The sequence below is a fragment of the Scyliorhinus torazame genome, chromosome 12, assembly GCF_047496885.1.
Source record: "Scyliorhinus torazame isolate Kashiwa2021f chromosome 12, sScyTor2.1, whole genome shotgun sequence".
NCBI lineage: Eukaryota > Metazoa > Chordata > Chondrichthyes > Carcharhiniformes > Scyliorhinidae > Scyliorhinus > Scyliorhinus torazame.
The window spans coordinates 218,714,777-218,739,724 of NC_092718.1; the positions used below are offsets into that span (position 1 = coordinate 218,714,777).

Genomic DNA, 24,948 nt, shown 5'->3' on the forward strand with positions numbered 1-24,948 from the left:
AGTACTGAGGGAGTGCCGCACTGTCAGAGGGTCAATACTGAGGGAGTGCCGCACTGTCAGAGGGTCAGTACTGAGGGAGTGCAGCACTGTCAGAGTGTCAGTACTGAGGGAGTGCCGCACTGTCAGAGTGTCAGTACTGAGGGAGTGCCGCACTGTCAGAGGCTCAGTACTGAGGGAGTGCCGCACTGTCAGAGGGTCAGTACTGAGGGAGTGCCGCACTGTCAGAGGGTCAGTACTGAGGGAGAGCCGCACTGTCAGAGTGTCAGTACTGAGGGAGTGCCGCACTGTCAGAGGGTCAGTACTGAGGGAGTGCTGCACTGTCAGAGGGTCAGTACTGAGGGAGAGCCGCACTGTCAGAGTGTCAGTACTGAGGGAGTGCCGCACTGTCAGAGGGTCAGTACGAGGGAGTGCCGCACTGTCAGACGGTCAGTACTGAGGGAGTGCCGCACTGTCAGAGGGTCAGTACTGAGGGAGAGCTGTACTGTCACATGGTCAGTACTGAGGCAGTGCTGCACTGTCAGAGGGTCAGTACTGAGGGAGTGCAGCACAGTCAGAGGGTCAGTACTGAGGGAGTGCTGCACTGTCAGAGGGTCTGTACTGAGGGAGTGCTGCGCTGTCAGAGGGTCAGTACTGAGGGAGTGCCGCACTGTCAGAGGGTCAGTGCTGAGGGAGCGGCGCACTGTCAGAGGGTCTGTACTGAGGGAGTGCTGCACTGTCAGAGGGTCAGTACTGAGGGAGTGCCGCACTGTCAGAGGGTCAGTACTGAGGGAGCGCTGCACTGTCAGAGGGTCAGTACTGAGGGAGTGCTGCACTGTCAGAGGGTCAGTACTGAGGGAGTGCTGCACTGTCAGAGGGTCAGTACTGAGGGAGTGCCGCACTGTCGGAGGGTCAGTACTGAGGGAGTGCTGCACTGTCAGAGGGTCAGTACTGAGGGAGTGCTGCACTGTCAGAGGGTCAGTACTGAGGGAGAGCCGCACTGTCAGAGGGTCAGTACTGAGGGAGTGCCGCACTGTCAGAGGGTCAGTACTGAGGGAGTGCTGCACTGTCAGAGGGTCAGTACTGAGGCAGTGCTGCACTGTCAGAGGGTCAGTACTGAGGGAGTGCTGCGCTGTCAGAGGGTCAGTAGTGAGGGAGTGCCGCACTGTCAGAGGGTCAGTGCTGAGGGAGCGCCGCACTGTCAGAGGGTCAGTACTGAGGGAGTGCTGCACTGTCAGAGGGTCAGTACTGAGGGAGTGCCGCACTGTCAGAGGGTCAGTACTGAGGGAGCGCTGCACTGTCAGAGGGTCAGTACTGAAGGAGTGCTGCACTGTCAGAGGGTCAGTACTGAGGTAGTGCCGCACTGTCAGAGGGTCAGTACTGAGGGAGTGCCACACTGTCAGAGGGTCAGTACTGAGGGAGTGCTGCACTGTCAGAGGGTCAGTACTGAGGGTGTGCCGCACTGTCAGAGGGTCAGTACTGAGGGAGTGCCGCACTGTCAGAGGGTCAGTACTGAGGGAGTGCCGCACTGTCAGAGTGTCAGTACTGAGGGAGTGCTGCACTGTCAGAGGGTCAGTACTGAGGCAATGCTGCACTCTCAGAGGGTCAGTACTGAGGGAGTGCTGCACTGTCAGAGGGTCAGTACTGAGGGAGTGCCGCACTGCCAGAGGGTCAGTGCTGAGGGAGCGCCGCACTGTCAGAGGGTCAGTACTGAGGGAGTGCTGCACTGTCAGAGGGTCAGTACTGAGGGAGTGCTGCACTGTCAGAGGGTCAGTACTGAGGGAGCGCTGCACTGTCAGAGGGTCAGTACTGAGGGAGTGCTGCACTGTCAGAGGGTCAGTACTGAGGGAGTGCTGCACTGTCAGAGGGTCAGTACTGAGGGAGTGCTGTACTGTCAGAGGGTCAGTACTGAGGGAGTGCCGCACTGTCAGAGGGTCAGTACTGAGGGAGTGCCGCACTGTCAGAGGGTCAGTACTGAGGGAGTGCCGCACTGTCAGAGGGTCAGTATTGAGGGAGAGCCGCACTGTCAGAGGGTCAGTACGAGGGAGTGCCGCACTGTCAGAGGGTCAGTACTGAGGGAGTGCCGCACTGTCAGAGGGTCAGTACTGAGGGAGTGCCGCACTGTCAGAGAACAGTACTGAGGGAGTGCTGTACGGTCACACGGTCAGTACTGAGGGAGTGCTGCACTGTCAGAGGGTAAGTACTGAGGGAGTGCAGCACAGTCAGAGGGTCAGTACTGAGGGAATGCTGCACTGTCAGAGGGTCAGTACTGAGGGAGTGCTGCACTGTCAGAGGGTCAGTACGAGGGAGTGCCGCACTGTCAGAGGGTCAGTACTGAGGGAGTGCTGCACTGTCAGAGGGTCAGTACTGTGGGAATGCTGCACTGTCAGAGGGTCACTACTGAGGGAGTGCCGCACTGTCAGAGGTTCAGTACTGAGGGAGTGCTTCACTGTCAGAGGGTAGGTTCTGAGGGAGTACTGCACTGTCAGAGGGTCAGTACTGAGGGATTGCTGCACTGTCAGAGGGTCAGTACTGAGGGAGTGCTGCAATGTCAGAGGGTCAGTACTGCGGAGGTGCTGCACCGTCAGAGGGCCAGTACTGAGGGAGTGCCGCACTGTCAGAGGTTCAGTACTGAGAGAGTGCCGCATTGTGAGAGGGTCAGTACTGAGGGAGCGTTGCACTGTCAGAGGGTCAGTACTTAGGGAGTGCTGCACTGTGAATGGGTCAGTACTGAGGGAGCGCTGCACTGTCAGGGGGTCAGTACTGAGGGAGTGCCGCACTGTCAGGGGGTCAGTAAGGAGGGAGTGCTGCACTGTCAGAGGGTCAGTCCTGAGGGAATGCTGCACTGTCAGAGGGTCAGTACTGAGGTAGTGCTGCACTGTCAGAAAGTCAATACTGAGGGAGCGCTGCACTGTCAGAGGGTCAGAACTGAGGGAGTGCCGCACTGTCAGAGGGTCAGCACTGAGGGAGTGCTGCACTGTCAGAGGGTCAGTACTGTGGGAATGCTGCACTGTCAGAGGGTCAGTACTGAGGGAGTGCCGCACTGTCAGAGGGTCAGTACTGAGGGAGTGCCGCACTGTCAGAGGGTCAGTACTGAGGGAGTGCTGCACTGTCAGAGGGTCGGTACTGAGGGAGTGCTACATTGTCAGAGGGTCAGTACTGAGGGAGTGTCGCACTGTCAGAGGGTCAATACTGAGGGAGTGCTTCACTGTCAGAGGGTAGGTTCTGAGGGAGTACTGCACTGTCAGAGGGTCAGTACTGAGGGAGTGCTGCACTGTCAGAGGGTCAGTACTGAGGGAGTGCCGCACTGTCAGAGGGTCAGTACTGAGGGAGTGCCACACTGTCAGAGGGTCAGTACTGAGGGAGTGCTGCACTGTCAGAGGGTCAGTACTGAGGGAGTGCCGCACTGTCAGAGGGTCAGGACTGAGGGAGAGCCGCACTGTCAGAGGGTCAGTACTGAGGAAGTGCCGCACTGTCAGAGTGTCAGTACTGAGGGAGTGCTGCACTGTCAGAGGGTCAGTACTGAGGCAATGCTGCACTGTCAGAGGGTCAGTACTGAGGGAGTGCTGCTCTGTCAGAGGGTCAGTACTGAGGGAGTGCCGCACTGCCAGAGGGTCAGTGCTGAGGGAGCGCCGCACTGTCAGAGGGTCAGTACTGAGGGAGTGCTGCACTGTCAGAGGGTCAGTACTGAGGGAGTGCTGCACTGTCAGAGGGTCAGTACTGAGGGAGCGCTGCACTGTCAGAGGGTCAGTACTGAGGGAGTGCTGCACTGTCAGAGGGTCAGGACTGAGGGAGTGCTGCACTGTCAGAGGGTCAGTACTGAGGGAGTGCCGCACTGTCAGAGGGTCAGTACTGAGGGAGTGCCGCACTGTCAGAGGGTCAGTACTGAGGGAGTGCCGCACTGTCAGAGGGTCAGTACTGAGGGAGTGCCGCACTGTCAGAGGGTCAGTATTGAGGGAGAGCCGCACTGTCAGAGGGTCAGTACGAGGGAGTGCCGCACTGTCAGAGGGTCAGTACTGAGGGAGTGCCGCACTGTCAGAGGGTCAGTACTGAGGGAGTGCCGCACTGTCAGAGAACAGTACTGAGGGAGTGCTGTACTGTCACACGGTCAGTACTGAGGGAGTGCTGCACTGTCAGAGGGTCAGTACTGAGGGAGTGCTGCACTGTCAGAGGGTCAGTACTGAGGGAGTGCCGCACAGTCAGAGGGTCAGTACTGAGGGAGTGCCGCACTGTCAGAGGGTCAGTACTGAGGGAGTGCCGCACTGTCAGAGGGTCAGTACTGAGGGAGAGCCGCACTGTCAGAGGGTCAGTACGAGGGAGTGCCGCACTGTCAGAGGGTCAGTACTGAGGGAGTGCCGCACTGTCAGAGGGTCAGTACTGAGGGAGAGCTGTACTGTCACATGGTCAGTACTGAGGCAGTGCTGCACTGTCAGAGGGTCAGTACTGAGGGAGTGCAGCACAGTCAGAGGGTCAGTACTGAGGGAGTGCTGCACTGTCAGAGGGTCAGTACTGAGGGAGCGCTGCACTGTTAGAGGGTCAGTACAGAGGGAGTGCTGCACTGTCAGAGGGTCTGTACTGAGGGAGTGCTGCGCTGTCAGAGGGTCAGTACTGAGGGAGTGCCGCACTGTCAGAGGGTCAGTGCTGAGGGAGCGGCGCACTGTCAGAGGGTCTGTACTGAGGGAGTGCTGCACTGTCAGAGGGTCAGTACTGAGGGAGTGCCGCACTGTCAGAGGGTCAGTACTGAGGGAGCGCTGCACTGTCAGAGGGTCAGTACTGAGGGAGTGCTGCACTGTCAGAGGGTCAGTACTGAGGGAGTGCTGCACTGTCAGAGGGTCAGTACTGAGGGAGTGCCGCACTGTCGGAGGGTCAGTACTGAGGGAGTGCTGCACTGTCAGAGGGTCAGTACTGAGGGAGTGCTGCACTGTCAGAGGGTCAGTACTGAGGGAGAGCCGCACTGTCAGAGGGTCAGTACTGAGGGAGTGCCGCACTGTCAGAGGGTCAGTACTGAGGGAGTGCTGCACTGTCAGAGGGTCAGTACTGAGGCAGTGCTGCACTGTCAGAGGGTCAGTACTGAGGGAGTGCCGCACTGTCAGAGGGTCAGTACTGAGGGAGTGCCGCACTGTCAGAGGGTCAGTACTGAGGGAGTGCCGCACTGTCAGAGTGTCAGTACTGAGGGAGTGCTGCACTGTCAGAGGGTCAGTACTGAGGCAATGCTGCACTCTCAGAGGGTCAGTACTGAGGGAGTGCTGCACTGTCAGAGGGTCAGTACTGAGGGAGTGCCGCACTGCCAGAGGGTCAGTGCTGAGGGAGCGCCGCACTGTCAGAGGGTCAGTACTGAGGGAGTGCTGCACTGTCAGAGGGTCAGTACTGAGGGAGTGCTGCACTGTCAGAGAGTCAGTACTGAGGGAGCGCTGCACTGTCAGAGGGTCAGTACTGAGGGAGTGCTGCACTGTCAGAGGGTCAGTACTGAGGGAGTGCTGCACTGTCAGAGGGTCAGTACTGAGGGAGTGCCGCACTGTCAGAGGGTCAGTACTGAGGGAGTGCCGCACTGTCAGAGGGTCAGTACTGAGGGAGTGCCGCACTGTCAGAGGGTCAGTACTGAGGGAGTGCCGCACTGTCAGAGGGTCAGTATTGAGGGAGAGCCGCACTGTCAGAGGGTCAGTACGAGGGAGTGCCGCACTGTCAGAGGGTCAGTACTGAGGGAGTGCCGCACTGTCAGAGGGTCAGTACTGAGGGAGTGCCGCACTGTCAGAGAACAGTACTGAGGGAGTGCTGTACGGTCACACGGTCAGTACTGAGGGAGTGCTGCACTGTCAGAGGGTAAGTACTGAGGGAGTGCAGCACAGTCAGAGGGTCAGTACTGAGGGAATGCTGCACTGTCAGAGGGTCAGTACTGAGGGAGTGCTGCACTGTCAGAGGGTCAGTACGAGGGAGTGCCGCACTGTCAGAGGGTCAGTACTGAGGGAGTGCTGCACTGTCAGAGGGTCAGTACTGTGGGAATGCTGCACTGTCAGAGGGTCACTACTGAGGGAGTGCCGCACTGTCAGAGGGTCAGTACTGAGGGAGTGCTTCACTGTCAGAGGGTAGGTTCTGAGGGAGTACTGCACTGTCAGAGGGTCAGTACTGAGGAATTGCTGCACTGTCAGAGGGTCAGTACTGAGGGAGTGCTGCAATGTCAGAGGGTCAGTACTGCGGAGGTGCTGCACTGTCAGAGGGCCAGTACTGAGGGAGTGCCGCACTGTCAGAGGTTCAGTACTGAGAGAGTGCCGCATTGTGAGAGGGTCAGTACTGAGGGAGCGTTGCACTGTCAGAGGGTCAGTACTTAGGGAGTGCTGCACTGTGAATGGGTCAGTACTGAGGGAGCGCTGCACTGTCAGGGGGTCAGTACTGAGGGAGTGCCGCACTGTCAGGGGGTCAGTAAGGAGGGAGTGCTGCACTGTCAGAGGGTCAGTCCTGAGGGAATGCTGCACTGTCAGAGGGTCAGTACTGAGGTAGTGCTGCACTGTCAGAAAGTCAATACTGAGGGAGCGCTGCACTGTCAGAGGGTCAGAACTGAGGGAGTGCCGCACTGTCAGAGGGTCAGCACTGAGGGAGTGCTGCACTGTCAGAGGGTCAGTACTGTGGGAATGCTGCACTGTCAGAGGGTCAGTACTGAGGGAGTGCCGCACTGTCAGAGGGTCAGTACTGAGGGAGTGCCGCACTGTCAGAGGGTCAGTACTGAGGGAGTGCTGCACTGTCAGAGGGTCGGTACTGAGGGAGTGCTACATTGTCAGAGGGTCAGTACTGAGGGAGTGTCGCACTGTCAGAGGGTCAATACTGAGGGAGTGCTTCACTGTCAGAGGGTAGGTTCTGAGGGAGTACTGCACTGTCAGAGGGTCAGTACTGAGGGAGTGCTGCACTGTCAGAGGGTCAGTACTGAGGGAGTGCCGCACTGTCAGAGGGTCAGTACTGAGGGAGTGCCACACTGTCAGAGGGTCAGTACTGAGGGAGTGCTGCACTGTCAGAGGGTCAGTACTGAGGGAGTGCCGCACTGTCAGAGGGTCAGTACTGAGGGAGAGCCGCACTGTCAGAGGGTCAGTACTGAGGAAGTGCCGCACTGTCAGAGTGTCAGTACTGAGGGAGTGCTGCACTGTCAGAGGGTCAGTACTGAGGCAATGCTGCACTGTCAGAGGGTCAGTACTGAGGGAGTGCTGCACTGTCAGAGGGTCAGTACTGAGGGAGTGCCGCACTGCCAGAGGGTCAGTGCTGAGGGAGCGCCGCACTGTCAGAGGGTCAGTACTGAGGGAGTGCTGCACTGTCAGAGGGTCAGTACTGAGGGAGTGCTGCACTGTCAGAGGGTCAGTACTGAGGGAGCGCTGCACTGTCAGAGGGTCAGTACTGAGGGAGTGCTGCACTGTCAGAGGGTCAGGACTGAGGGAGTGCTGCACTGTCAGAGGGTCAGTACTGAGGGAGTGCCGCACTGTCAGAGGGTCAGTACTGAGGGAGTGCCGCACTGTCAGAGGGTCAGTACTGAGGGAGTGCCGCACTGTCAGAGGGTCAGTACTGAGGGAGTGCCGCACTGTCAGAGGGTCAGTATTGAGGGAGAGCCGCACTGTCAGAGGGTCAGTACGAGGGAGTGCCGCACTGTCAGAGGGTCAGTACTGAGGGAGTGCCGCACTGTCAGAGGGTCAGTACTGAGGGAGTGCCGCACTGTCAGAGAACAGTACTGAGGGAGTGCTGTACTGTCACACGGTCAGTACTGAGGGAGTGCTGCACTGTCAGAGGGTCAGTACTGAGGGAGTGCTGCACTGTCAGAGGGTCAGTACTGAGGGAGTGCCGCACAGTCAGAGGGTCAGTACTGAGGGAGTGCCGCACTGTCAGAGGGTCAGTACTGAGGGAGTGCCGCACTGTCAGAGGGTCAGTACTGAGGGAGAGCCGCACTGTCAGAGGGTCAGTACGAGGGAGTGCCGCACTGTCAGAGGGTCAGTACTGAGGGTGTGCCGCACTGTCAGAGGGTCAGTACTGAGGGAGAGCTGTACTGTCACATGGTCAGTACTGAGGCAGTGCTGCACTGTCAGAGGGTCAGTACTGAGGGAGTGCAGCACAGTCAGAGGGTCAGTACTGAGGGAGTGCTGCACTGTCAGAGGGTCAGTACTGAGGGAGCGCTGCACTGTTAGAGGGTCAGTACAGAGGGAGTGCTGCACTGTCAGAGGGTCTGTACTGAGGGAGTGCTGCGCTGTCAGAGGGTCAGTACTGAGGGAGTGCCGCACTGTCAGAGGGTCAGTGCTGAGGGAGCGGCGCACTGTCAGAGGGTCTGTACTGAGGGAGTGCTGCACTGTCAGAGGGTCAGTACTGAGGGAGTGCCGCACTGTCAGAGGGTCAGTACTGAGGGAGCGCTGCACTGTCAGAGGGTCAGTACTGAGGGAGTGCTGCACTGTCAGAGGGTCAGTACTGAGGGAGTGCTGCACTGTCAGAGGGTCAGTACTGAGGGAGTGCCGCACTGTCGGAGGGTCAGTACTGAGGGAGTGCTGCACTGTCAGAGGGTCAGTACTGAGGGAGTGCTGCACTGTCAGAGGGTCAGTACTGAGGGAGAGCCGCACTGTCAGAGGATCAGTACTGAGGGAGTGCCGCACTGTCAGAGGGTCAGTACTGAGGGAGTGCTGCACTGTCAGAGGGTCAGTACTGAGGCAGTGCTGCACTGTCAGAGGGTCAGTACTGAGGGAGTGCTGCACTGTCAGAGAGTCAGTACTGAGGGAGTGCCGCACTGTCAGAGGGTCAGTGCTGAGGGAGCGCCGCAATGTCAGAGGGTCAGTACTGAGGGAGCGCTGCACTGTCAGAGGGTCAGTACTGAGGGAGTGCTGCACTGTCAGAGGGTCAGTATAGAGGGAGTGCTGCACTGTCAGAGGGTCAGTACTGAGGGAGTGCTGCGCTGTCAGAGGGTCAGTAGTGAGGGAGTGCCGCACTGTCAGAGGGTCAGTGCTGAGGGAGCGCCGCACTGTCAGAGGGTCAGTACTGAGGGAGTGCTGCACTGTCAGAGGGTCAGTACTGAGGGAGTGCCGCACTGTCAGAGGGTGAGTACTGAGGGAGCGCTGCACTGTCAGAGGGTCAGTACTGAAGGAGTGCTGCACTGTCAGAGGGTCAGTACTGAGGGAGTGCCGCACTGTCAGAGGGTCAGTACTGAGGGAGTGCCACACTGTCAGAGGGTCAGTACTGAGGGAGTGCTGCACTGTCAGAGGGTCAGTACTGAGGTAGTGCCGCACTGTCAGAGGGTCAGTACTGAGGGAGTGCCGCACTGTCAGAGGGTCAGTACTGAGGGAGTGCCGCACTGTCAGAGTGTCAGTACTGAGGGAGTGCTGCACTGTCAGAGGGTCAGTACTGAGGCAATGCTGCACTGTCAGAGGGTCAGTACTGAGGGAGTGCTGCACTGTCAGAGGGTCAGTACTGAGGGAGTGCCGCACTGCCAGAGGGTCAGTGCTGAGGGAGCGCCGCACTGTCAGAGGGTCAGTACTGAGGGAGTGCTGCACTGTCAGAGGGTCAGTACTGAGGGAGTGCTGCACTGTCAGAGGGTCAGTACTGAGGGAGCGCTGCACTGTCAGAGGGTCAGTACTGAGGGAGTGCTGCACTGTCAGAGGGTCAGTACTGAGGGAGCGCTGCACTGTCAGAGGGTCAGTACTGAGGGAGTGCTGCACTGTCAGAGGGTCAGTACTGAGGGAGTGCCGCACTGTCAGAGGGTCAGTACTGAGGGAGTGCCACACTGTCAGAGGGTCAGTACTGAGGGAGTGCTGCACTGTCAGAGGGTCAGTACTGAGGGAGGGCCGCACTGTCAGAGGGTCAGTACTGAGGGAGAGCCGCACTGTCAGATGGTCAGTACTGAGGGAGTGCCGCACTGTCAGAGGGTCAGTACTGAGGGAGTGCTGCACTGTCAGAGGGTCAGTACTGAGGCAATGCTGCACTGTCAGAGGGTCAGTACTGAGGGAGTGCTGCACTGTCAGAGGGTCAGTACTGAGGGAGTGCCGCACTGCCAGAGGGTCAGTGCTGAGGGAGCGCCGCACTGTCAGAGGGTCAGTACTGAGGGAGTGCTGCACTGTCAGAGGGTCAGTACTGAGGGAGTGCTGCACTGTCAGAGGGTCAGTACTGAGGGAGCGCTGCACTGTCAGAGGGTCAGTACTGATGGAGTGCTGCACTGTCAGAGGGTCAGTACTGAGGGAGTGCTGCACTGTCAGAGGGTCAGTACTGAGGGAGTGCCGCACTGTCAGTGGGTCAGTACTGAGGGAGTGCCGCACTGTCAGAGGGTCAGTACTGAGGGAGTGCCGCACTGTCAGAGGGTCAGTACTGAGGGAGTGCCGCACTGTCAGAGGGTCAGTATTGAGGGAGAGCCGCACTGTCAGAGGGTCAGTACGAGGGAGTGCCGCACTGTCAGAGGGTCAGTACTGAGGGAGTGCCGCACTGTCAGAGGGTCAGTACTGAGGGAGTGCCGCACTGTCAGAGAACAGTACTGAGGGAGTGCTGTACTGTCACACGGTCAGTACTGAGGGAGTGCTGCACTGTCAGAGGGTCAGTACTGAGGGAGTGCAGCACAGTCAGAGGGTCAGTACTGAGGGAATGCTGCACTGTCAGAGGGTCAGTACTGAGGGAATGCTGCACTGTCAGAGGGTCAGTACTGAGGGAGTGCCGCACTGTCAGAGGGTCAGTACTGAGGGAGAGCCGCACTGTCAGAGGGTCAGTACGAGGGAGTGCCGCACTGTCAGAGGGTCAGTGCTGAGGGAGTGCCGCACTGTCAGAGGGTCAGTACTGAGGGAGTGCTGTACTGTCACACGGTCAGTACTGAGGGAGTGCCGCACTGTCAGAGGGTCAGTACTGAGGGAGTGCCGCACTGTCAGAGAACAGTACTGAGGGAGTGCTGTACTGTCAGAGGGTCAGTACTGAGGGAGTGCTGCACTGTCAGAGGGTCAGTACTGAGGGAGTGCAGCACAGTCAGAGGGTCAGTACTGAGGGAATGCTGCCCTGTCAGAGGGTCAGTACTGAGGGAGTGCCGCACTGTAAGAGGGTCAGTACTGAGGGAGAGCCGCACTGTCAGAGGGTCAGTACGAGGGAGTGCCGCTCAGTTAGAGGGTCAGTACTGAGGGAGTGCCGCACTGTCAGAGGGTCAGTACTGAGGGAGTGCCGCACTGTCAGAGGTTCAGTACTGAGGGAGTGCTGTACTGTCACACAGTCAGTACTGAGGGAGTGCCGCACTGTCAGAGGGTCAGTACTGAGGGAGTGCCGCACTGTCAGAGGGTCAGTACTGAGGGAGTGCCGCACTGTCAGAGTGTCAGTACTGAGGGAGTGCTGCACTGTCAGAGGGTCAGTACTGAGGGAGTGCCGCACTGTCAGAGGGTCAGTACTGAGGGAGTGCCGCACTGTCAGAGGTTCAGTACTGAGGGAGTGCTGTACTGTCACACAGTCAGTACTGAGGGAGTGCCGCACTGTCAGAGGGTCAGTACTGAGGGAGTGCCGCACTGTCAGAGGGTCAGTACTGAGGGAGTGCCGCACTGTCAGAGTGTCAGTACTGAGGGAGTGCTGCACTGTCAGAGGGTCAGTACTGAGGGAGTGCCGCACTGTCAGAGGGTCAGTACTGAGGGAGTGCCGCACTGTCAGAGGGTCAGTACTGAGGGAGTGCTGCACGCTCAGATGGTCAGTATGAGGGAGTGCTGCATTGTCAGAGGTTCAGTACTGAGGGAGTGCTGCACTGTCAGAGGGTCAGTACTGAGGGAGTGCCGCACTGTCAGAGAACAGTACTGAGGGAGTGCTGTACTGTCACACGGTCAGTACTGAGGGAGTGCAGCACAGTCAGAGGGTCAGTACTGAGGGAGTGCTGCACGCTCAGATGGTCAGTATGAGGGAGTGCTGCACTGTCAGAGGGTCAGTACTGAGGGAGTGCCGCACTGTCAGAGGGTCAATACTGAGGGAGTGCCGCACTGTCAGAGGGTCAGTACTGAGGGAGTGCAGCACTGTCAGAGTGTCAGTACTGAGGGAGTGCCGCACTGTCAGAGTGTCAGTACTGAGGGAGTGCCGCACTGTCAGAGGCTCAGTACTGAGGGAATGCCGCACTGTCAGAGGGTCAGTACTGAGGGAGTGCCGCACTGTCAGAGGGTCAGTACTGAGGGAGAGCCGCACTGTCAGAGGGTCAGTACTGAGGGAGTGCTGCACTGTCAGAGGGTCAGTACTGAGGGAGCGCTGCACTGTCAGAGGGTCAGTACTGAGGGAGTGCTGCACTGCCAGAGGGTCAGTACTGAGGGAGTGCCGCACTGTCAGAGGGTCAGTACTGAGGGAGTGCCACACTGTCAGAGGGTCAGTACTGAGGGAGTGCTGCACTGTCAGAGGGTCAGTACTGAGGGAGGGCCGCACTGTCAGAGGGTCAGTACTGAGGGAGAGCCGCACTGTCAGATGGTCAGTACTGAGGGAGTGCCGCACTGTCAGAGGGTCAGTACTGAGGGAGTGCTGCACTGTCAGAGGGTCAGTACTGAGGCAATGCTGCACTGTCAGAGGGTCAGTACTGAGGGAGTGCTGCACTGTCAGAGGGTCAGTACTGAGGGAGTGCCGCACTGCCAGAGGGTCAGTGCTGAGGGAGCGCCGCACTGTCAGAGGGTCAGTACTGAGGGAGTGCTGCACTGTCAGAGGGTCAGTACTGAGGGAGTGCTGCACTGTCAGAGGGTCAGTACTGAGGGAGCGCTGCACTGTCAGAGGGTCAGTACTGATGGAGTGCTGTACTGTCAGAGGGTCAGTACTGAGGGAGTGCTGCACTGTCAGAGGGTCAGTACTGAGGGAGTGCCGCACTGTCAGTGGGTCAGTACTGAGGGAGTGCCGCACTGTCAGAGGGTCAGTACTGAGGGAGTGCCGCACTGTCAGAGGGTCAGTACTGAGGGAGTGCCGCACTGTCAGAGGGTCAGTATTGAGGGAGAGCCGCACTGTCAGAGGGTCAGTACGACGGAGTGCCGCACTGTCAGAGGGTCAGTACTGAGGGAGTGCCGCACTGTCAGAGGGTCAGTACTGAGGGAGTGCCGCACTGTCAGAGAACAGTACTGAGGGAGTGCTGTACTGTCACACGGTCAGTACTGAGGGAGTGCTGCACTGTCAGAGGGTCAGTACTGAGGGAGTGCAGCACAGTCAGAGGGTCAGTACTGAGGGAATGCTGCACTGTCAGAGGGTCAGTACTGAGGGAATGCTGCACTGTCAGAGGGTCAGTACTGAGGGAGTGCCGCACTGTCAGAGGGTCAGTACTGAGGGAGAGCCGCACTGTCAGAGGGTCAGTACGAGGGAGTGCCGCACTGTCAGAGGGTCAGTGCTGAGGGAGTGCCGCACTGTCAGAGGGTCAGTACTGAGGGAGTGCTGTACTGTCACACGGTCAGTACTGAGGGAGTGCCGCACTGTCAGAGGGTCAGTACTGAGGGAGTGCCGCACTGTCAGAGAACAGTACTGAGGGAGTGCTGTACTGTCAGAGGGTCAGTACTGAGGGAGTGCTGCACTGTCAGAGGGTCAGTACTGAGGGAGTGCAGCACAGTCAGAGGGTCAGTACTGAGGGAATGCTGCCCTGTCAGAGGGTCAGTACTGAGGGAGTGCCGCACTGTAAGAGGGTCAGTACTGAGGGAGAGCCGCACTGTCAGAGGGTCAGTACGAGGGAGTGCCGCTCAGTTAGAGGGTCAGTACTGAGGGAGTGCCGCACTGTCAGAGGGTCAGTACTGAGGGAGTGCCGCACTGTCAGAGGTTCAGTACTGAGGGAGTGCTGTACTGTCACACAGTCAGTACTGAGGGAGTGCCGCACTGTCAGAGGGTCAGTACTGAGGGAGTGCCGCACTGTCAGAGGGTCAGTACTGAGGGAGTGCCGCACTGTCAGAGTGTCAGTACTGAGGGAGTGCTGCACTGTCAGAGGGTCAGTACTGAGGGAGTGCCGCACTGTCAGAGGGTCAGTACTGAGGGAGTGCCGCACTGTCAGAGGTTCAGTACTGAGGGAGTGCTGTACTGTCACACAGTCAGTACTGAGGGAGTGCCGCACTGTCAGAGGGTCAGTACTGAGGGAGTGCCGCACTGTCAGAGGGTCAGTACTGAGGGAGTGCCGCACTGTCAGAGTGTCAGTACTGAGGGAGTGCTGCACTGTCAGAGGGTCAGTACTGAGGGAGTGCCGCACTGTCAGAGGGTCAGTACTGAGGGAGTGCCGCACTGTCAGAGGGTCAGTACTGAGGGAGTGCTGCACGCTCAGATGGTCAGTATGAGGGAGTGCTGCATTGTCAGAGGTTCAGTACTGAGGGAGTGCTGCACTGTCAGAGGGTCAGTACTGAGGGAGTGCCGCACTGTCAGAGAACAGTACTGAGGGAGTGCTGTACTGTCACACGGTCAGTACTGAGGGAGTGCAGCACAGTCAGAGGGTCAGTACTGAGGGAGTGCTGCACGCTCAGATGGTCAGTATGAGGGAGTGCTGCACTGTCAGAGGGTCAGTACTGAGGGAGTGCCGCACTGTCAGAGGGTCAATACTGAGGGAGTGCCGCACTGTCAGAGGGTCAGTACTGAGGGAGTGCAGCACTGTCAGAGTGTCAGTACTGAGGGAGTGCCGCACTGTCAGAGTGTCAGTACTGAGGGAGTGCCGCACTGTCAGAGGCTCAGTACTGAGGGAATGCCGCACTGTCAGAGGGTCAGTACTGAGGGAGTGCCGCACTGTCAGAGGGTCAGTACTGAGGGAGAGCCGCACTGTCAGAGTGTCAGTACTGAGGGAGTGCCGCACTGTCAGAGGGTCAGTACTGAGGGAGTGCTGCACTGTCAGAGGGTCAGTACTGAGGGAGAGCCGCACTGTCAGAGTGTCAGTACTGAGGGAGTGCCGCACTGTCAGAGGGTCAGTTATGGGATGTGTGCATTATCAGATGTACCATCTTTATGATGAGATGCTAAAGTCAAAGTGAGGAGTGGAGATCTCGCTCTGCAATGTCCTGGCCAATAATTATCCCAGCACCGATATCACTCTTACAGATTACCTGGTCAGAGTGAGTGTGCGGAATATACCCGGCAGCTCAATCATTGCTCCTTTTGGTTTTTCTTTCATCCCTTTCAAACAGCAATCATTTTCCAAACTCTCCCTGTTTCTGTGATGGAATATTTTGCTCTATTCACTCGAGGGGCCAAAACATTGTTGGTGGGATTCTCCGTCCCGCTGCGCGCCCCCACCGGCAGCGGGATTCCCCGTCCCGCCGCCCACCCCCACCGGCAGCCCGATTCCCCGTCCCGCCGCCCGCCCCCACCGGCAGGGGGATTCCCCGTCCCGCCGCCCGCCCCCACCGGCAGGGGGATTCTCCGTCCCGCCGCCCGCCCCCACCGGCAGCGGGATTCCCCGTCCCGCCGCCCACCCCCACCGGCAGCCCGATTCCCCGTCCCGCCGCCCGCCCCCACCGGCAGGGGGATTCCCCGTCCCGCCGCCCGCCCCCACCGGCAGGGGGATTCTCCGTCCCGCCGCCCGCCCCCACCGGCAGCGGGATTCCCCGTCCCGCGGCGCGCCTCCACCGGCAGCGGGATTCCCCGTCCCGCCGCCCGCCCCCACCGGCAGCGGGATTCCCCGTCCCGCCGCCCGCCCCCACCGGCAGCGGGATTCCCCGTCCCGCTGCCCGCCCCCACCGGCAGGGGGATTCTCCGTCCCGCGGCGCGCCCCCACCGGCCTCTCTCCTCTCTCCTCTCTCTCTCGGCTCTCTCCATCGCAGATTCTCTGTGAATCTCTGCCTTGCTCGTATTTCTCTTGCAGTGACCCTTGCCCTCTTACACTCACACCCTGAATCTCCACTGGGTGACATTTTTGTCCGGAGCTGAGGGGCCAAAACATTGTTGGTGGGATTCTCCGTCCCGCCGCGCATTCCTGTCGCCTGTAACTCTTTCAGGACATTGAGGATGTTGCAATGACATTGAGAGCTCTGACGCTGAGAAGTTAGGGAAAGACGCTGCTGGGCCTTTATTTCATTGACAATGTACAGGGGCCACTCACCTGCATTTTGCCCGTCTTTGCAGCCAGTTTGATAGGAGTCAGCCCCTTCTTGTTCTTCACGTTTTCCAGGTTCAACTCCAGCCTGATCTTCACCGCCATCCTCAGCAGGTGATCGTACATTTGGGTGACAAACTTGGTGTTCTCCTTGGTGTTGTCAGAGATGGACACCAGCGCGTGGAGCACATTGTTCCCCATGGAGTCTGTGGCTGCGATATCTGCCGGGTGGTAGGGATTCTCCACTAAGTGCGTCACCACATCCAATTGGTTCGTGCAGGCAGCCAGCGAGAGAGGCAGCTCCCCTGTTGGAGGAAGAGCTCTAGTCACCAAACAACAAGAACCTGTACTTACACATACACAATGCACTCAGAGAACTGCACAGGTTTGCAGTCAGATCCAATTTGACACTGCGGGCAGATTTCCCGACCCCCCCGCCGCGTGATTTTTGGCAGCGGAGGGCGCGCCAACCAGATCTCCCGACCCTGCCATTGTCAACGGGATTTCCTGGTCACAGCACCGCTCATAGCCGGGGAATCCGTGCGCCAGCGTGGGACTGGAATTTCCCATTGGTGAACAGCCGGTAAGTCCCGCCCTGCGACTCGTAAGGACATATTAGAACAGGTGACCAAAAGAGGTTGGTTTTAAGGAGTGTCACAGAGGCGAGGGAGAGGGAGACAGCGAGGGAATTACAGAGCTTGAGGTCCAGGCAGCTGAAGGTGTGATCACCGATGGCACTGCTTTTAAAATCAACGAGGTGAAAGAGGCCAGAATTGGAGGAGCGCGGAGATCGTGGGGGGTTGTGGGGCTGGAGGAGATTACAGAGAGAAGCGGGGGTTGGGCGATGGAGGGGTGAAAAAGGATGAACAATATAAAACCGAGGCATTGCAGGGAACTAATGTTGATGAAAGAACACCAGGGTGATGGGTGGAGTGGGACTTGGTGCAAGTTAGGGCGGGGCGGCCGAGCTTTGGATGAGCTCAAGCTTATGTCACAAGGAAATAGGAGAGGGGCCAGGGGTTATAGTCAAGTCAAAGGATAAAGGCACAAATGAGGGTTTCAGCAACAGAGAAGCTGATGAAGAGACAAAGACAAGATTGTGGAGGTGGAAATAGGCAGTTCTGGCGATAGAGGAGATATGGATCACAAGCTCGTCTTCAAGTGTGAACAGTCGGGTTTAGCCTGAGACAGTTCCTGGAAGAGAGGTGGAGCCAGTGATGAGGAGAGACGGTGATGGTAATGTCTAATAGCCCAGGTCCCAGGTTAATATCCTGGGGAGACGCGTTCAAATCCCACTACAGAACCGGTATTCAATTAATAAATCTGGATTTAAAAACTAGTCCTGGTAATGGTGACCATGACAACTACAATTGATTGTTGGAAAACCCAATCTGGTTCACTAATGTCCTTCAGGGAAGGAAATCTGCCGTCCTTACCCGGTCTGGCCTACATGTGACTCCAGACCCACAGCAATGGGGTTGATCCTTAACTGCCCCCTGAAATATCCTAGCAAGGACAATTGGGGATTGGGAACATTTGCTGCACCTGGATCTTGCCCTGCTTTTCTTACCAAAGTAAAATCCGGTTTGGCCTTCCTTTTGCATGAAGAATATCCCGTTGGCCTTGGCGTGGACGTCAGCGCCATTCCGAAGCAGGAGCGCCACAAAATGCAGGCAGCGGCGCTCAATGGCGATGTGCAGTGCCGTCTGACCTGGGGGTAGGATTTGCAACATGTTAGTCAACAGGCTGATGACACCGTGCAGCTCCGAACAGGTCATACAGCGAAACAGTGGCTCTGAAACTGGCCAGTGTGCGTGTGGGGGGAGTGACGGGGGTGAGGAGTGACGGGGATGGGGAGTGACGGGGATGGGGAGTGACGGGGGTGGGGAGTGACGGGGGTGGGGAGTGACGGGGGTGGGGAGTGACGGGGGTGGGGAGTGACGGGGGTGGGGAGTGACGGGGGTGGGGAGTGACGGGGGTGGGGAGTGACGGGGGTGGGGAGTGACGGGGGTGGGGAGTGACCAGGGTGGGGATACTACCTTTAAGGCACTAAAGTACTCTAAATTTGCCTCAGCAATATAAACACACAGGAAGGCAATCCTTGTGAATATTGTAAGAAGTCTTACAACACCAGTTTAAAGTCCAGCAGGTTTATTTGGAATCACTAGCTTTCGGAGCGTAGCCTGATGAAGGAGCTGTGCTCCGAAAGCTCTGTGTAGTGATTGGTATATCTGCTGGTATGTAAAGGGTTAACAACTGCATCATAGTGTTAGACAACCACTAGATGGCAACACTAGATTTAGGTATATAAACTGAACTCAGAGAATCTTGGGTCTCTTTGAGCCAGGAGTGACTAGACAGCAGAGTGCTAGAGAGATATAGCACAGTTAGCACGTGTAGTTAAATATAATTAATACTTCTTCTGATTTACTTTACCACAAATTATAGTTCTGTAAGCGCGAACAAACTCATTAGTATTTCATTCGTTATTCATTAAATCTATTTTGCTTTGAATTGAAGATTGGTAGTTCCATTGAAATCTAACCATCAGACCATTCTGGAAGTAAAGCAAAGAGTAACGACATATTACGATCACGTAATATAACATGGTACCAGGAGTGTTATGATCACTTAATGTAACACTCTAGATTCCAAATAAAACTGTTGGACTTTAACCTGGCGTTGTAAGACTTCTAACTGTGCCCACCCAGTCGAACGCCGGCATCTCCACATCTTGTCAATGTTAACACACCCCACCCAGTGAATCTTTGAACATTTTGACACCCAGCCCAGTGAATCGCAGAAAATACGAACACATCCCCAGGGAATTTCCCTGTGAATATTAACACCCACACAAGCCAATCACTGTAAGTATTAACATACACCTGGGAATTCCTGTAGATATTAACATAGCCCAGGGGATCCTTGTAAATATTGAAACATTCCCAGGGTTGTCTCAATCAGGTTACCCCTCGGCCTTCTGTTTTGTCGAATCCCAGCCTGTTTGGTTCCCAGGAGACCCTGCCTGCCAAAGTGAGCGCTCTGTACCCTTGTAGTAGCTGTCGCTGTAGGCCGTGTTGATGAACTGGTTGAGGTTGTTGGTTTTCTCTGCAATTTCCAACAGCACTGGGATAGTGTCGTTCCGCTGTTTATTCAGGTTTAGCAGCGCCTTCAATAAAGCAGTTTTCCCAGTCTCCGGGTCTGAAAGGGATAAAATGTGAGATTGTAACAGGCCTCCTGGAGAAGGAAAATGGTCATTCGGCCCGCCCAGCTGTTCCATCCAGAGTCCGCACTGAAGTTCTGTCCATATTTTACCACTGGATCAGGAGAGGAACATTCAACATCTTGTGACCATTCTGCCATTCAAGTGCCCAGGTACCTGGGGGCAGGTGCGCAGAAATCATTGAGGTTGGCAAGGTAGGCTGAGAAAAAGCTTATGGGCATTATAAGCAGGGGCATTGAGCACAAAAGCAAGGGAATCTTGATAAACATTCATAAAACTCTGATTCAGCCTTAATTAGAGTACTGTGTTCAATTCTGGGCAACACCCTTGAAGAGGTTTATAAGATGATCAGGGGAATAGATAGAGTAGACAGTCAGAGACTTTTTCCCCGGGTGCAACAAACCATTACAAGGGGACATAAATTTAAGGTGAATGGTGGAAGATATAGGGGGGATGTCAGAGGTAGGTTCTTTACCCAGAGAGTAGTGGGGGCATGGAATGCACTGCCTGTGGAAGTAGTTGAGTCGGAAACATTAGGGACCTTCAGGCGGCTATTGTGTAGGTACATGGATTACGGTAGAATGCTGGGGTGTAGATTGATTTGTTCTTAATCTAGGACAAAAGTTCGGCACAACATCGTGGGCCGAAGGGCCTGCTCTGTGCTGTATTTTCTATGTCCTATGTTCTCAGGCAAGAGAGAGGGCACAGAAAAGATTGACTAAACTTGTTTCTGGATGAAGGACCTCTGTTTGACAGACAGATTGGTGAAGTTGGAGCTGTTTCCCTTGGAGAAGTGAAGGCTGAGAGGAGATTTGATAGAGGTGTTCAAAATCATGCGGGGTCTGAACAGAGAGGATGAAACTGTCCCCGTTGGTGCAAGGGTCAAGAAGGCGACATGAGGAATATCTTTTTAGGCAGCGAGTGTTTAGAGTCTGGAATGCACTGCCTGAGATTGTGGTGGAGGCCGGTTCAATTGGAGCTTTCGGAAGGATATTTAATAGTTATCTGAAGAAAACAAAAATGACACAGTTACAGGGAAGAGGCAGGGGAGCTCGAGTTGGTGAGTTACTCTCCAGGAGGGCCGGCACAGATGTGATGGGCCAAACAGCTACCTTCTATGCTATAACCATCCATGATCATGCTGATCTGCACCGTTAACTCCATCTACCCACCTTAAGTTCTGTAACTTTTAATACCCTTTGTCGAACAAAACATTATGTATCAATTGACCCACAAACTCAGCAGCCTTTTCAGTGACAGAAATCCTGATTTCCACTATGCTTAATGTGAAAAAATTCTTCCTGACTTCACCCCGAAAGATACTTGGCTCTGACTTTAAGGTTATGCCTCCTCGTTTTTTAAAAAACCTTCCAATTGAGGGGCAATTTTTAAAAAAAATTTAGAGTACCCAATTATTTTCTGTCCAATTAAGGGGCAATTTAGCATGGTCAATCCATCTACCCTGCACATCTTTGGGTTGTGGGGGCGAGACCCACGCAAACACGGGGAGAAGGTGCAAACTCCGCACGGACAGTGACCCAGGGCCGGGATCGAACCCGGGTCCTCGGCGCCGTGAGGCAGCAGTGCTAACCACTGCGACGCCCAAGCCTCTTTGTTAACAAAAGTGACAGATCTCTCCTCGGATAACAAATAAAAGAACTGTCTTAGCTGTTGGTACTATAACTCTCACAGCGCTAACATCGCAATGAAGGCATCCCAGATCAGTCAGCTATTTCATTGCTTAGTTTTTGTTTATCCCTCAATAGTTAAAGAACTTATTTTGAACAAGTGAACTTGTTTTTACCAGAATGAGAAAATAAAGGTTCAATAGAGATGATCCAATTTGTTTAATTGATCAAAAGATTGTATGATGCAGAGATAAGCAATTTCACAGAATCTTACAGCACAGAAAGCCATTTAACCCTCCGCGCCTACTCTCGCTTATTAAAAAATATATCCTATTAGTCCTACTCTTCTCCTCTTTCCTCGTAGCCCTGAGACTTCCGACTCCAAGCAATTACCTTATTCATTTTTGGAAGTTTCTTGTTGAATCTGCTCCCATCTTTCAGGCAGTCCATTCGCTGATTCAAAAATATTTCCCCATCGCCCCCTCGGTTCTTTTGCCAATCACCTCAAAATCGTTATCCCTATGGTTACCAACCGTCCTGCCATTGGAAACAGTTCCTCCCTATTTACTCTATTGAAGCCGTTCACGATTTTGAACACCCCTGTTAAAGTCTTGGTACAGCTGTACCCAGTGAGACTGCACCGAGAGACTACGGGCGCAATTCAGTGACTGCATTGCACCCGGCCTGTGGATCCAGGTGAATAACGAGAGAGGGATAAATCGAGATTCGCGCCGGGCCCCGGGCGGGGGGGGCTTTGTTTCTGTGAGGTCTTCACATCATCTTTAAATGTTGTGGTGACGTATAACAGGGACAACCACAGCTGCAGCCCATCTGTCCTCCCAAACTCTCCCAGGACAGAGCCCTGCTGTGGCCTCTCTCCTGAAGGTCAATTTCACTCCCTTTGACCGTGAGCAGCCTCCAGCTTCACAGCGAAGGCTATTTCAAATGAGGAATTAGTCTTGTTAGTTGTGATAGCACTTCACGCTCCTGAACTCTCAAGTGCCTCCTCGAAGGCACAGGTGCCATGTCTCAGAGGATGATTAGCGCACTGCATGTCCAGCAATCTTTGATGCCTGAACAGTGTGCCTGAGCTCAGTGTCAGCGGCATAGAGGCAGCTGCCAACAATCAAACAGTGAAGAGCTGGGCTTCACCACTGAGGATACTCTCGCTGCCAAAGGGTAAGGACATGTTTGAGTGGAGGGCAGCTGAGCACGGCCTCCACAATGTTTCCAACAGAGGTCTGAGGTCTGGGGGTTCTTGTTATGGCCGGGGGCGTGTGAGCAGAGCAAGGTTTGACCACACAACTGGCTCGCTGGATGGCACTCTGAGAGAAGGCGGGACAATCATGGTAAGGGTGGCAGAGGCGTGGGAGATATGAGGGTCCCGGGGTGGAAGCCCTAACTGATTGTCGGTCCAACTCCTTTTCCTAATCCTTTCAGATAAAACACTGTTTGCTGGTGTGGATCCCGTGGAGGCTTTTAGTATTTTATAAACCTCGATCAGATCCCCTCTCATCCTTCTAAACTCCAGCGAGCATGAGCCCAAACTGTTTAATCGCTCCTCATACGTCAACACTTTCATCCCCGGACTCAATCTGGTGACCCTCCTCTGAACTGCCTCCAATGCCACCACATCCCTCCCCACTCTGCCCCCCCGCTCATACACACATATTCAAATGAAAGACAATCCCAACACAATTGCCCGACAAAGAAAAACACTAAACAAAGAAAAGATCAAGCAAACGATCCAGCATCGAACAAACACACCTCCATCGCCCAACAGTGCAAATGTAAACTTTAACTCACTCAGCTCTGCAACAGGCCCCAAATCAATACAGAACGCATCACAAAGACCAAAGAACAAAGAAATGTACAGCACAGGAACAGGCCCTTCGGCCCTCCAAGCCCATGCCGACCATGCTGCCCGTTTAAACTACAATCTTCTACACTTCCTGGGTCCGTATCCCTCTATTCCCATCCTATTCAAGTATTTGTCGAGATGCCCCTTAAATGTCACTATCGTCCCTGCTTCCACCACCTCCTCCGGTAGCGAGTTGCAGGCACCCACTACCCTCTGCGTAAAAAACTTGCCTCGTACATCTACTCTAAACCTTGCCCCTCTCACCTTAAACCTATGCCCCCTAGTAATTGACCCCTCTACCCCGGGGAAAAGCCTCTGACTATCCATCCTGTCTATGCCCCTCATAATTTTGTAGACCTCTATCAGGTCGCCCCTCAACCTCCGTCGTTCCAGTGAGAACAAACCGAGTTTATTCAACCGCTCCTCATAGCTAATGTCCACAGAACGAGAAACGAAAAACATTTTTAAACATGAACGGTGCAGCAAAGTTCAAAGTTCTGAGTCAGCCACCAGCCTTTTCCTTTCCGTGAAGTCCAGGGCATCCTCAGGCGACTCAAAATAAAAATGTTGCTCCTCCTACGTGACCCAGAGACGGGTTGGATACAACAGTCCGAACTTCACCTTTTTCTTAAAAAGGGTCGACCTTATCTGGTTGAACCCCACTCTTCTCCGCACTCAGGTCCTGATAGACCCGCAGGATACTGTTCTCCCACTTACATCTCCGTGTCTGCTTGGCTCACTGTAGAATGCGCTCCTTATCCAAGTACCTGTGGAATCTCACCACCATTGCCCTCGGGGGGTCTCCCATTCACGGCTTCCTCGCGGGCGCTCTGTGAGCCCTGTCCACCTCCAAGGGTCGGGAGAATGCCCCATCCCCCAGCAGCTTCTCGAACATACCCACGATGTATGCCCCAGCAAGCGCTCCTTCGGACCCCTCCGGGAGCCCAACGAGTCTCAAGCTCTGCCGGCGGGACCTATTCTCTAGGTCCTCTACCTTCTCTAGGAGCATTTTCTGCTAGTCTCTCAGCATCCCCACCTCCAACTCCACCGCTGTTTGATGTTCCTCCTGGTCAGCCAGCGCCTTCTCTACTTTCTGGATCGCCCGATCTTGGGCGTCCAATCTAAACTCCAGCCGCGCAATTGACTCTTTAATCGGGTCCAAGCAGTCCCGCTTCTGCTTGGCGAAGCACTCCTGGATAACTTGCTTCAGCTGCTCCGTTGACCGCTGGATCGACAAACCAGAGGTCCGGTCCTCCGCCATGCTTCCTCCCGGTGTAGCTTCAGCCCAAGCCTTCTCTGTCCGTCTGTTTCTGCCTTTGCGAGCACTTCTAGTCCGCCTCTCCACGCACCGATGTGGGAATCCAGTACACAATTGTCTCTGTCATCGATTTTCCGAATCAAGTGTCCGGTAAAAAATCGGGGGAAGAGATCCAAAAGTCCGACCCAGGCGGGAGCCACAAATGTGCGACTTCCTCCTTCATAGCCGCCACCGGAATTCCATTTGCCTTTTTAATAATATGCTGTACCTGCATACCGACTCTGTGACTCATGAACAAAGACACCCAGATCCTTCTGCCCAGACACATCTTGAATCTGCTTTCCATTTAGGTAATAATCTAATGGTTTCAGAGGAGAAGAATTCAGCCTATAGCATCCTTGAGTGTGAGGAAGTTGCTGCAGTTCCTCCCCACACTGTAATATTGTCAAGATCGTGTCTGTTCCCACATCAGCATCTTAACCTGCTGACATTTGGGAAGAGCTCAATACTTGATTCCTCTTTCACAATGCACCACTGTCTATGGAACGGGACTCAGACAAACCCACAGCTTCTGACTCAGAGACATGAGTGCTCCCCACTGAGTCACGACTGATGGGCTGACTGCTGTCGAGATGTTTACAGCTGAAAGTATTCTGACGGGACTATTGACCTGCCGTGATGTACCTCATTATCTCATTCCTCGCTCTGGTACCTCTTGGATAATACTTAGTGCTTCTGAATGCAAGAGTATTCAATGAATTTACTGAGTTTTACCCATCTTAGTTCTGCAGTGTTAAAGTTTCACTTTGAGTACAACTTCTTTAAAAAAATAATAATTTAGAGTGCCCAATAATTTTTTTCCAATTAAGGGACAATTTAGCGTGCCCAATCCACCTACCCTGCACATCTTTGGGTTGTGGGGGTGAGACCCATGCAGACACGGGGAGAATGTGCAAACTCCACACGGACAGTGACCCGGGGCCGGGATCGAACCCGGGTCCTCGGTGCCGTGAGGCAGCAGTGCTAACCACT

At 55.3% G+C, this 24,948-nt stretch overlaps 1 protein-coding gene across 1 annotated transcript in view; it reads right to left on the reverse strand.

The window, feature by feature from the left end:
• Positions 1-24,948, reverse strand: part of LOC140386995 (transient receptor potential cation channel subfamily V member 1-like) — a 125,015-nt gene that overhangs the window by 81,107 nt on the left and 18,960 nt on the right. The window contains exons 4-6 of the mRNA XM_072469954.1: positions 18,995-19,147; positions 17,517-17,657; positions 15,953-16,251 (exon numbers count right to left, since the gene is read on the reverse strand). Of these exons, the coding sequence (XP_072326055.1) occupies positions 15,953-16,251; positions 17,517-17,657; positions 18,995-19,147 (593 nt within the window). The remainder of the gene's footprint in view (positions 1-15,952; positions 16,252-17,516; positions 17,658-18,994; positions 19,148-24,948) is intronic.